Source organism: Bos taurus, chromosome 16 (genome assembly GCF_002263795.3).
Source record: "Bos taurus isolate L1 Dominette 01449 registration number 42190680 breed Hereford chromosome 16, ARS-UCD2.0, whole genome shotgun sequence".
NCBI lineage: Eukaryota > Metazoa > Chordata > Mammalia > Artiodactyla > Bovidae > Bos > Bos taurus.
The window spans coordinates 75600783-75614058 of NC_037343.1; the positions used below are offsets into that span (position 1 = coordinate 75600783).

The 13276-nt window shown below is 37.7% G+C and overlaps 1 protein-coding gene across 25 annotated transcripts in view; it reads right to left on the reverse strand.

The window, feature by feature from the left end:
• CD46 (CD46 molecule) overlaps nt 1–13276 on the reverse strand; it is a 39067-nt gene that overhangs the window by 18762 nt on the left and 7029 nt on the right. For all 25 annotated transcript variants that reach the window (NM_183080.3, NM_001242562.2, NM_001242563.2 and 22 more), the window contains 2 exon segments: nt 6417–6505; nt 5328–5525 (listed from right to left, as the gene is read on the reverse strand). In NM_183080.3, the coding sequence (NP_898903.3) occupies nt 5328–5525; nt 6417–6505 (287 nt within the window).

A 13276-nucleotide genomic window follows, 5' to 3' on the forward strand; every position in this document is an offset into this window, starting at 1 on the left:
ACTCTGTGTGACCCCATAGACGGCAGCCCACCAGACTCCCCCGTCCCTCGGATTCTCCAGGCAAGAACACTGGAGTGGGTTGCCATTTCCTTCTCCAGTACATGAAAGTGAAAAGTGAAAGTGAAGTCGCTCAGTTGTGTCCGACTCTTAGCGGCCCCATGGACTGCAGCCCACCAGGCTCCTCCGTCCATGGGATTTTCCAGGCAGGAGTGCTGGAGTGGGTGCCATCGCCTTCTCCAGTTCTACGATCTAAGAACTCCAAATACAAGGCTGAGTAGTGTTTTAACAGAAGACATTTTTTCTTGTTCCTACCTTAAACATAACCAGTCTTTTACTATTAATTATAATATTAGCTGGGGAACTTTTATAGCTGCCTTTTGTCAGCTTCAGGCAGTTCCCTTATATTCCTCATTTGCTGAGTTTTATAATGAAAAGATGATGAATTTTGTCATGTTTTTTCTCTGTGTCTATTAAGGTCGTCTTTTTTTTTCTCCTTCAAAGTTTCTTGATATGGCAAATTACACTGATTTTTAAATTTGAATCATTCATGCATTCATAGAATAAACTTCACTTGATTATGATGCACTCTTGTTTTTTGTAAGAAAGGATTTGATTTATTAATATTTTGTTTAAAAGTTTTAGTTCTAAGCCCACTTTGGATACTGTATAACACTTGTCTTGCAGTGTTTCTGTCTGGTTTTGGTATCAGAGCAACACTGTTCTCATGAAATAAGTTAAGAAGTATTCCCATCTCTTTAATTTTCTTGACGACTTTGTATAGGGCTGCTGCTATGTATTCCTTCCTTAAATGTTCGGTATAATAATACCCTAGTGAGGACCTGGGGCCTCTACTACACTTCATGAGGTTTTGGAAAAATATTTATTGAATATAGTGGATCTGCTATCCTGTGTTAAGTTTCAGGTGTGCAGCACAGCGATTTGTTTACTTGTTTTTTTCCCAGATTATATTCCATTACAGATTATGACAAGATATTGGATATCATTCCCTGTGTGTGCACGCTCAGCTGCTCAGTCGGGTGTGACTCTTTGCCCACCAGTGTCCTTCTCCCATGGGATTATCCCAGGCAAGCGTACTGGAGGAGGCTGCCATGTCCTCCTTCAGGGGGTCTTCCCAACCCGTGTCTCCTGTGTCTCCAGCACTGGCAGATGGGTTCTTTACCACTGAGCCACCAGGGAAACACCAGATAATTCCCTGTACTATGTGGCAGAATCCTTGCTGCTTATTTTAGGTGTAGTAATTTGTATCTGCTACTCCTATACTCCTCATTGTTGTCCCTAACCAACCCCTTTGGTAACTATGTATTCATCTACTTCACCTGAGTCTGTTTCTGTTTTGTAGCATCACTCGTATTTTTTTTATTCCACATTCAAGTGACATCACATAGTATTTGTCTTTCTATGTCTGACTTAATTCACTAAGCACAGTATGCACTAACTCCGTCCATGTTGCTTATTTATTTCAGGTATAGCAGTTTGTATCGGTTAACCATCCCGTGCTTCTAACTCGCTGCTCCCTCCCCTCTTCCCACTGGTAACTGTAAGTCTGTCTTCTACATCTGAGTCTGAAATCATCTGTATTATTTTTTTGATCCCACATATAATATTGTGTGTGTGTGTTGTCTCACTTATTACACTGAGTATAATATTCTCTAAGTCCATCCATGTTGCTGAAATGTATTTTATTCTTTTTAAAAAACCAAGTAATATGCCAATATACACACACAAACACAAAACCTGTTAATCCAATCACCTGCTGATGGGCACTTGAGTTATTTGTCTTGGCTATTGTAAACAGCGATGTTATGAACACTGGGGTACTTGCACCTTTTTGAATTAGAGACTGCTTTTTCACATGTATACTCAGGACTGTGTCTGCAGATCATAGTTCTATTCTTCGTTTTTTAAGGAACCTCCAGACTGCTTTCTTTACTAGCTGTACCACTTTCCATTCCCACCAACAGTTTAGGAGGGTTCCCTTTTCTCCACACCCGCTATAGCATTTATTATTTATAGACTTTTTGATGATAGCTGCTCTGAAGCCTGGTGACACGTCACTGTGCTTTTGATTTGCATTTCTCTAATAATTTATGATGCTGAGCATCTTTTCATGTACACGTAGGCCATCTGTATGTCTCTTTTGGAGAAATGTTGATTCGGGTCTGCCCATTTTTTAATTGTGTTGTTTGTTTTTCCAATACTGACTTACACGAGGTGTTTGTGGATTCTGGATATTAACCTCTTGTCATTTGCATCATTTGCAAGTACTTTCTCTCATTCCATAGGTTGTCTTTTGGTTTTGTTGATTGTTTCCCATGCTGTGTTAAAGCTTTTAAATTTGATTATGTGCCATTTATTCCCCCCCGCCTCCTTTTTTTTTTGCCTTGGCAAACTGACTTAAAGAAAATATTGCTACAATTCTGTCAGAGTTTTATGTGTCATGTTTTACACTTAGGTTGTTACACCATTTGAGTTTGTTTTATACGTGCAACTTATTTTTGTATATGGTTCTATCTAATTTCACTGTATTATATGTGGCTGTCCAGCTTCTGAAGCACCACTTGTTGAAGAGACTGTCTCTTCTCCATTGTCTCTTCTTGCCTTTTTTGTCATAGGCTAATTGATCGCAGGTGTATGGATTTATTTCTGGGCTCTCTCTTCTGTTCGTTGATCTATGGTTTTTGTGCCAAGTATCACCCTGCTTTCATTACTGTAGCTCTGCAGTACAACCTGAAGTTAAGGAAAGGACATACCTAGAGCTTTGCTCCTTTTTCTCAGGATTGCTTTGGCAATTCTGGATCTTTTCCATATACATTTTAGGATTATTTGTTTTAGTTCTATGAAAAATGTCATAGGTATTTTGAAAGCAATTGCATTAAATCTGTAGATTGCTTTGGGTAATATGGTCATTTTAGCAATATTAATTCTTCCAATCCAAGATCTAACAACACAGTGTATTTCTCCATTTCTTTAAAAATTGTTCAGATTCCTTTACTGATGTTTTACAGTTTTCAGTATATAGGTCTTCCACTTCCTTGGTTAAGTCAATTTTAGGTGCTTTTTATTTATTTTGGATACAATTTTAAATGGAATTCTTTTTTTTTTAACTTGGTGTGGCATTTTATTATTTGGGTAAAGAAACACAACAGATTTCTCCATGTTCATCTTATATCCTCCTACCTTGCTGAATTCATATATTAAGTTCTTCCAGTAGCTTTTATGACTAACCTAGACAGCGTATGAAAAAGCAGAGACATTGTTGCCGACAAAGGTCCATCTAGTCAAAGTTACAGTTTTTCCAGTAGTCATGTATGGATTTGAGAGCTAGACTATAAAGAAAGCTGAGTGCTGAAGAATTGATGCTTTTGAACTGTGGTATTGGAGAAGATTCTTGAGAGTCCCATGGACTGCAAGATCAAACCAGTCAATCCTAAAGGAAATCAGTCCTGAATATTCATTGCAAGGACTGATGCTGAAGCTGAAACTCTATACTTTGGCCACCTGATGCAAAGAACTGACTCACTGGAAAAGACCCTGATGCTGGGCAAGACTGAAGGCAGGAGGAGAAGGGGATGACAGAGGATGAGATGGTTGGAAGGCATCACGAACTTAATGGACATGAGCTTGAGCAAGCTCCAGGAGATGGTGACGGACAGGGAAGACTGGCATGCTGCAGTCCTTGGGGTTGCTAAGAGTTGAACATAACCGAGTGACTGAACTAGAGCTTTTATGAAGACTTTAGCATTCTCTATATAGAGTATGATGCCATCTGTAAATAGTGACAGTTTTACTTATTACTTCCTATTTTGGATAAATTTATTTCTTTTTCTTTTCTGACTGCTGTGGCTGGGACTTCCAATACTATGTTGAATAGAAATGGTGAGTGGGCATCCTTGTCTTGTTCCTGAATTTCAGGAAGGCTTTCAGCTTTTTACCTTTGAGTATTATGTTGTTTGTGGGCTTGTTGTAAATGACCTTTATTATGTTGAGATATGTTCCTGCTGTACTCAACATGGTGAGTTTTTATCATGAATGGACGTTGACTCATTTGACAAAATTTCTGTACAAAGATGGTTCAACATAAGCAAATCAGTCCACGTGATATACCATAATAACAAAAGACAAAATCTTCATGAGAGAAAGGTTTAACCTGTTATATTTACAGGCATAAAGTTGTTTGTTTTATTCCTTTATTGTCATTTAAATGTCTACAGTATATTTCTTGACATCTTTTTCACTTGTGATACTGGTAATCTGTATCTTCTGTTTTCCGTCAAACTGCATACAGGTTTATCAATTCTACTGATCTTCTACAAGAAGCAGGTGTTGATTTCTTGACTGTCTCTATATTATTTCTCTTTTCAATTTCATTGCTTTTTCTCTGTCTTCATTATTTCCTATTTTTGTTTTATTTGCTCTTTTTCAGTTTCTTAATGTGGAAGTTCAGGTTATTGATTTGAGACCTTTCTCATTTTCCAATATAAGTAACTTCACGCTTTAAACATCCTTTGAAGCAATGTTTCTGTTGTACCCAACAGGTTCTGATATTTTGTAGCTTATTTTTACTATGCTTAAAGAAATTCTGATTTCCTTTGTTATTTTGTCTTTGATTTATTAATTTTAAGTGTCTTGCATAATTTTCAAATATTTGGGGATATACTAGATTATGTTTTGATTTATACATTCACCCCATTTTTGATCAGATAATGTACTCCAAATGATTTCAATTCTTCAAGATTTGTAAAAATTTTCTTATTGTCTAGAATATGGTAATAAGAATAGTCTCTCTTCACTTGAGAAAATATTTTGCTATTATTCAGTGGATCCTTTCTTTCAAGAGGAAAAATCCCTCCAGTGTCTCCCTGCTTTTTGATCAAGCTCTAACACCTCAAATATTCTTTACAAAAAAGATTTTCCCAAGCATTTATCAATCATATCTATGAGACAGTTTACATCTCTTACAATTTATACTACCATTTCCTGCAGCCACATTGTCATACTTCTTGTAATACAAGACAACACCTAAGAAAGTGTGTTGAATTTTGATGCTTTCATGGAAAACAGTCCTAACTCATGCAGACGCACAGCAGTTAGCCATGGATCAGCTGGAACGCCAAGAGCCTGCCGGGTGAGAGGCTGGAAACTCCACAACTAGTTTTTATCTGGTTTGACTGATATTAAATCAAATTAGAAACCAACTTAACAGGAGACTCCAGCATATATGACTGCTTTTACTTATAGGTAAAACTATTTACACAGTTTCTACAGTACTTACAAATTAAGAAGGAAATAAATAGAAATATCATTACCTTTACACTGAGGGGGTTGACTACTCCATTCACCATTTCCAATACAAGTAAGCTTGCTCTCTCCAACAAGGGAATATTCATCTGGCCCATTTGAAGGATCACAACTATAAGTTACTACTTCATTGTATTCAAATACATCCTTGTGGTTATTGGTGTATTTTCCATTTTGAATTTCTGGAGGCGGTTGACACAAAATCTCTTAAAAAGAAAAAAAAAAAAAAGAGAGAACATGAAAGGCTAAAGGGAAGGGTAAAGGGTTAAACAGGATTAGTAAAGTCCTATGAATTGCCTTCAATAAATTCATTACCATATGATTGCTATATGCTAGTTGTGAATCCACTATCCATTTGGAAGAAGCTTTTTATGAGAAAATATATTATCCTAAACTCAAGCTATTAATCTACAAATGAATTTCTAGAATAAAACTCATTTTCTTAAAGTCATGAAATATCTACATGAGATACATACATTTACCTGTAAGGCCAAACTAAGTTTTGTTCTCATCATAAGAGATGCTGACAATTTAAAGATATAATATGATCCTGACCAAAAACAGAACTCAGTGCTAGTTGAGAAATGCTTCATAATTTGTAAATGTATCTGTTTGCTAAGTCAGTTCTTCCCATTAATACCAATTATTACTGTCATTTTCACTTTCATCCTTACAAGTGTATTGTGAAATTTTCCAGAGGCTATAAATTGTGTGATTTCTCAAGGGACTAAATCCTGATGTTTTCCTTAAAGCCAAACATTGAAGAAATTTGCAAAAATGTAAAACAAAACCATTATTTTAGATTTTTTTTCATTAAATATGTGTTATACACTAATAGGTACACATTTATTCTTCTTAAAAATGAATTAATAAATAATTATTTTGAAAATTTTTCAGGATTAATTCAATATAATAGAACTGACACAGCATAACCCATAACATTATATGGGTTATGTCTATACACATTGTTGTTATGACAGTAGACATAACCCATATAATCAAAAGCTCACAGGTGTCTATGTTAATTTGAAAGTATAAGGGAATCCTGAGGCCAAAAGTTTGAGAATTGCTGCTCTACATTCCGACAACATACTTACTTTCACATGTTGGAGGATTATCACTCCAGTTCACACCAGTTCCAGAAGAAACTTCACAATAAGAAATATTTGTCCCCAGTAAGTAATAACTAAATGAGAAAGGAAAGGTTACTATGTTCTTTAGTAGTTACAAGGTGAACATAATAATGAAAACAATTTTACATGGCTGTTTTTCTGCACTAGAGTAACTGGAGAGAGAAGTTCCTTAAACAAAATATAATGGAAATGCTCACTAAATCTGCAACTTAATCAAATAAAAGTCTCTGCATCTGAATGAATACACATTGGCCCACAGCAAAATGTCTAAATTGCTCTGTCATGCTGTCTGGCATCTTTGCCATATCTGGCAAATGCATCACACATTCACGTCTACGCTTTTGCTCACACCTTTCTACTCCGTAAGAACTGGACAGACAGATGAGGCCCTAGAGCTTGGGTTTCGCCCACCCTGGCCCCCACAGGCTACTCAGAAGCTGCTCTAGTGGGGTGTGCACAGATGCCTGCCTGGGTTCAAGTTCCAGCCCCAAGATCAACCTGTTACCTGGGCTTGGCAAAGTCCATTAAAGTTCACATCTTCAGTTTCCTCATATGTGAAAAGGGAGACAATAGTCCGTATCTCATGAGACTGTTTTAAGGATTGTTTGAATCAGCATCTGGCACAGTGAGTACTAGGTAAGTTTTAGTTCTTATTAATAGTCTTTAGAGTATTAATACTCAATATATAGGCATACCTCATTTCACTGCTGTTCACTTTATTGAGTTTTTAACAAACTGAAGATGTGTGGCAACCCTGCACCGAAAAATCTACTTGTGTTAATTTTCCAACAGTGTTTGCTCACTTCATGTCTCTGTGTCACATTTGGTAAATCTCACAGATTTCAAACTTTACTACTATTATTATATTTGTTATGGTGACCTATGATTAGTGTCTTTCTTGTTACTACTATGACTCTCTGGGGCTCAGATTATGGTTAGCACTTTTTGGTAACATAGTATTCTGAAATTAAGGAACATACATTTTTTCATACATAATGCTACTGCACAATTAACAGACTATAATGCAGTGTAAACACATGTAAAAACTCATTTGATCTGCTTTACTGCAGTGGCCTGGAAGTGAACCTGAGGTTATCTCCAAGGTATGCCTATATCTTTCTAGTAGTAAAGTGGTTTAGCAACACTACTCAATGAAATCTTCTCTGATCGTTTAAATTCATACTACACTCTTCTCCTGGACTCTCATGGTAAAGATCATGAAAATGATCTACTTGGTGCTTTTCATTTACTATTTTGTTTTGACACCTCTCTATATAGTGTTTCTCAAGAAGTCTACAACTTCCTTGAGTCTCCTGGTACCTAGCAGCCTCTTTCTATCTATTCACCTGATCTCCTACTATTTTCACTTGATCAAGCTAAAAAATACCCAGTGTATCTGCCTGTGCCCACTTCCAGATGACTTTTCCCCAAGGGTTAACGCACTGACTCTACATTATGACACGTTAAGTAAAGGACTCTGGGATGATGGCAAGACAGGTGGCAACAGGAATCTGTCTCCCCACCCTGACGACAGGTTCACTGATAGAATCTGCCTGATTTCCACTGTTTTGGAAATCTAGAATCTCTTCATGACTTGCAATTTGGAGAAGACTTGGACAGGTAAGTTAACTTAATTTCGGTCAATCAGCTTTCAGCACAGCGGCAGCTCCCCACCCCCGATCTCAGCAGCCCTCTGTGCACACGCAGCTGGAGCAGCTTGTAAGTAGCCTGCGGGAGCTAGGGTGGACAAAAAGGGGCCTGCCCTCCAAGGAGCAGGGAATTTCGCTCTTATCACTGCTGCTTCTACTCCCAGAGGAGCAAAAAAGAGACGGGCAGCCACTGTCTCACACCTCTGCCAGCTTTTCCAAGCTCCTTCAACACTGGCCAAATGATTTCCAAGAGATTTGAAAACCAGCACCCCTTGCTGCCTCCTTCACTTTTTTCCCCCCCATTAGCAGAAGTGTGAGTGAAAGTGACTCAGTCATGTCCTACTCTTTGCAACCCCATGGACTATACAGTCCATGGAATTCTCCAGGCCTGAACACTGGAGTAGGTACACTTTCCCTTCTCCAGGGGATCTTCCAACCCAGGTCTCCCACACTGCAGGCAGATTCTTTACCAGCTGAGCCACAAGGGAAGCCCAAGAATACTGGAGTGGGTAGCCTATCCCTTCTCCAGCAGATCTTCCCAACCCAGGAACTGAACCAGGGTTTCCTGCATTGCAGGTGGATTCTTTACCAGCTGAGCTATCAGGGAAGCCACTAGCAGAAGCTGGACATTAAATACTAGGATATTCCAAAATAATTGCCATGCGGGAAAAAAAAAAAAATTAGAAAGCGACTGTGCACGCCCAGAGAAAGGCTCAGAAAAGACCTGAATCGGAACTGAGATGCCACACAATAATCAAAAACAAAATCAAAACAAAAGAGGGGCGAATCTGATTTTTCAGAGTTACCACATTGTTAGATTTCATATATCGATTCCACAAAAAGTCACAAGGCATACAAAGAAACAGAAAAAGAATCTATGGCTCATATAATGGAAAGATAAATGAAAAGAGCTTTTTTTCTGAAGGAGACCTTATGACAGATCAATTAAACAAAGACCTTAAAGGGGGTGTCTTGTGAAGTCACTCTCTCTGGAAATAGGTGGGTGCTGGTTCTGCCACCCCACTTTTTGTCCACAAAGCAGCCAGACAGTAGACCCACAGATGCAGATCTTTGTGAAGACCCTGATGGACAAGACCATCACTCCTGAGGTCAAGGCGAGTGTCACCATGAAGAAAGTTATAAAGTCAAAATCAAAGACACGGGGCATCCTGCCTCACCAACAGAGTTTGACTTTTGCAGACAGACAGCTGAGGGGGCCAAGCTCTCTCAGACTATAATATCCAGAAAGAATCCACACGTGGGGTGGCATCATCAAACCTTTCCTCTGCCAGCTTTTCCCGGAAGTACGACTGTGAGAAAACAATCTCCGCAAGCGCTGTGCACACACGCTGTCACCTGCCACAGGAAGCGAGGCCAGACCAACAACCTGTGCCCCAAGAAGGCCAGTCAAATACAGCCTCTTCACTGGCTCATCTCTGCCCCACAGGGCGGCCCCCTACTTTGGCTCTGTGGACCTGGAGCCTCAGTGAAACTGGGAAGAAATAAATAACAGCCGTTAAGATGGACAAAGAACTAAAGGAAGAAATATAGAAAGTCTAGAGAACAGTGAACCCAGTGGAAATATCTATTAGAGACAGAAAACTAAAAAGAACCCAAAAGTAAATTCTTGAGTTGAAACTTACATTAATGGAAAAGAAAAAGTCACTAGAAAAACTGAAGGCGTATTTGAGAAAAAAGAATTAATAGAACTGATATAGGGTAACAGAAATTACTGACTCTGAGAAAGAAAAAAGATTGAAGAAAAATGGATACAGCCTAAGGAATCTGTGGGACCCCCAACTATGGGGCTCTCAGAAAAGGGACAGAGAGAATTCTTATAGAAATAACGGCTGAGAATTCCCCAAATTCCATAAAAGACATGAATATGAATATGTCAAAAGCTCAAAATCCTAAGATGAATACAAAGAGACCTGCATAAAGCCATAATAAAACTTTCAAAAAAAAGACAAAGAATACTGAAAACTGCAAGAGAGGAGAGAAACATCACATGTCAAGCATCGTAAATAAGATCATCAGCAGATTTGTCATTAGAAATTCAGAGTTCAGAAGCAAGTTATTGATACAATTAAAAAAAACCAACTCAACCAAAACCCCTCTATCCAGCAAAACTGAGCATCAAAAATGAGGGACAATTTAAGACATTCCCAGAATTAAAAACTTAAGAAGTTTGTGCCCACTATACACTCAAGAAGAAATGTGAAGGGAGTACTGAAAAGGGAATGAAAGGTCTCAAAGTCTTAAGCATTAAAAAAACAAAGAAACTCAGCAAAGGTAAATATAAAAGCAATTATAAAAGCTAGCATTACTGAAACAGTGGTTTGCAACTACAAATTTTGTTTTCTATGTGATTTAAAAGACTAAATTATAAAATAAATAGATTATTAAAGTAGAAGTTAGCATTACAATTAACTGTGTAGACAGCAGTATGATTATCAACAACCAAAAAGGGTGGGTATGGGGCGGTAAAGGACTGATTTTGTAATTTATCGAATTTAAGTTGGTATAAACTCAACCTGGAGTGTTGTAACTATACAGTGTTTTTTTGTTTTGGTCACGCTGTGAATCTTATTGGATTCACAGCTTGGATCTTAGCTCCCCAATCAGGGATCGAGCCTGTGCCCCCTGAAGTGGGGGTGAAGAGTCCGAACCCCTGGGCTACCAGGGAATTTCCATGTACAGTATTAAATGTAATTTCCAAGGGTGACAACAAACAATACAGCCATAGGATATACACGTAAAAGGAAATGAGACAGGAATTTAAGCATTTCACTACAAAAATCAACTACAGCCATAGGATATATACGTAGAAGGAAATGAGACAGGAATTTAAACATTTCACTACAAAAATCAACTACACAAAAAGACAGTAATGCAGGAAATGAAGGACTAGGCGAAAAGCTACAAAGTATACAGAAACCAAACAGCACAATAATGGCAATAGGTCCCTCCTTGCTCCAACCAAATCCTGTCTGCAAGAGACTCGCTTGACAACAGAAGACATAAATGGAGTGAAAATGAGAGCCTGGAAAAAGATATTAGTAACCGTAACACAGTTGAGTAGGTACACTAAAATCTGACAAAACAGACTTTAAATTAAAAAAAAAAGGCTACAAGAGACAAAGAAGGAAATTTTATATTAACAAGGGTTCAATACTGCAAGAAGACCTAACAGTTATAAACATTTATGCACCTAATGACCTGCCATCAAAATATATGAAGCAAGAAATGACAGAACTGAAGGGGCAAAAAAACATTCCTACATAATAAGCATTTCTCCAATATTAGCTGGAGACTGTAATACCTAATAATGGACAGAAAGACTACACAGGAGATAAACAGAGGACCTTAATAAGAAAACCACCAGATCTCACAGAGACATACGAAGCACTCGAGCCAACAAAAACAGACTCTACAGTCTTTCTAGCAGCACATGGGGCATTCTCCAGGATAGACAATATGCTAGGCTATAAATAAGGAAACAATGTTATTCAAACGTTAATTAATTATTTAACAAATAATACTATGTTTATTTTATGCTACAAATTAAAGTAATAGATTTTAAAAGGTAGATATTACACAAAGTATATTCTTTGACCACACTAGGAAGAAGTTAAAAATCATTACCAAAAGGAAAACTGAAAATTCATGAAACTGTGAAAGTTAAACAGTATGTTTTAAATCAACCAATGGTTCAAAGCAGAAATCAGAGTGATTAAAACATACCTTGACAAATGGGAATGAAAATATAACATATCAAAACTTATGGGATTTAGTGCCAAAGGGGAAATTTATACCTATAAATGTTTACATTAAGAAATGGTACCTCTGAAAGTTCAAACTAAGTTTACAAGTTAACGAACCAGAAAAAGAAATAAATCCAAGGCTAGCAGAAGGAAGTAAATAATAAACATTTATTATGGTTTAGCTGCCATATTAGAACAGAGATAAACAAACAAAAAAAGAGCAAAACAATAGAGAAAAATCAAAGAAACCAAAAGTAGGTTCTTCAAAAACTGCAAGAGCTGAAAAACCTTTAAATAGACTAAAAGTGATTAGACTCAAATTACTAAGTCAGAAATAAAAGTAGTAACACCACTACTGATTTGACAGAAATAAAAAATACTATGAGTGTCATGAACAATTTTATGCCACAAATGGAAGCACTAGATAAAACAGACAAACTCCTAGAAACACAAAACCTACCACGACTTAATCACCCAAACAGATAAGCTGAATAAACCTTAACTAGTAAGCAGATGGGAGAAGGAAATGGCAACCCACTCCAGTATTCTTGCCTGGAGAATTCCGTGGGCAGAGGAGCCTGGTGGGCTGCTGTCCACAGGGTTGCACAGAGTCAGATATGACTGAAGCGACTTAGCATGCATGCATGCATTGGAGAAGGAAATGGCAACCCACTCCAGTATTCTTGCCTGGAGAATCTCAGGGACAGAGGAGCCTGGTGGGCTGCCATCTATGGAGTTGCACAGACTTAGACACAACTGAAGCGACTTAGCAGCAGGAGCAGCAGTAAGGAGACAGAATCAGTAACCAAAAATCTCTCAATAAAAAAAAAAATTCTGGATCTGATGGTTTCACTAGTGAATCTAACAAACATTTAAAGAAGTAACACCAATCTTTCCCAAACTTTTTCAAAACACTAAAGCGAAGGGAAGTCTTCTGAGCTCATTCTATGAGATGAACATTACCATGAGAGCAAAATTTGACAAAGACACAATGAAAGTTAGATCAACAGCCTTTAAAAACACTGATGCAATTAACCTCAACACAATACTAGTAAACAACTCAACAGCATCTTAAAAGGATTAAACATCATGAGCAAGTGAGAGTTATCCCGAGAATGCAAGGGATGGCTCAACACACAAAAAAGTCAATCACTGTAATAACCACATCAAAAGAATGAAAGAGAAAAAAAGCACATGATCACCTCAACTGAGGCAGAAAAGAACTTGACAGAATTTGATCAGAACAGGCAGGGACAGCTACTGTTAGCACTTTATTCAGCATGGTACTGGACGCTCTAGCTAGAGAAATTCAGCAAGAAACAATATATATATATACATTTCTACTATATAGAAAACCCTAAAGATTACACACACACACACACAGAAACAAAAATACAAATGTGGGAACTAA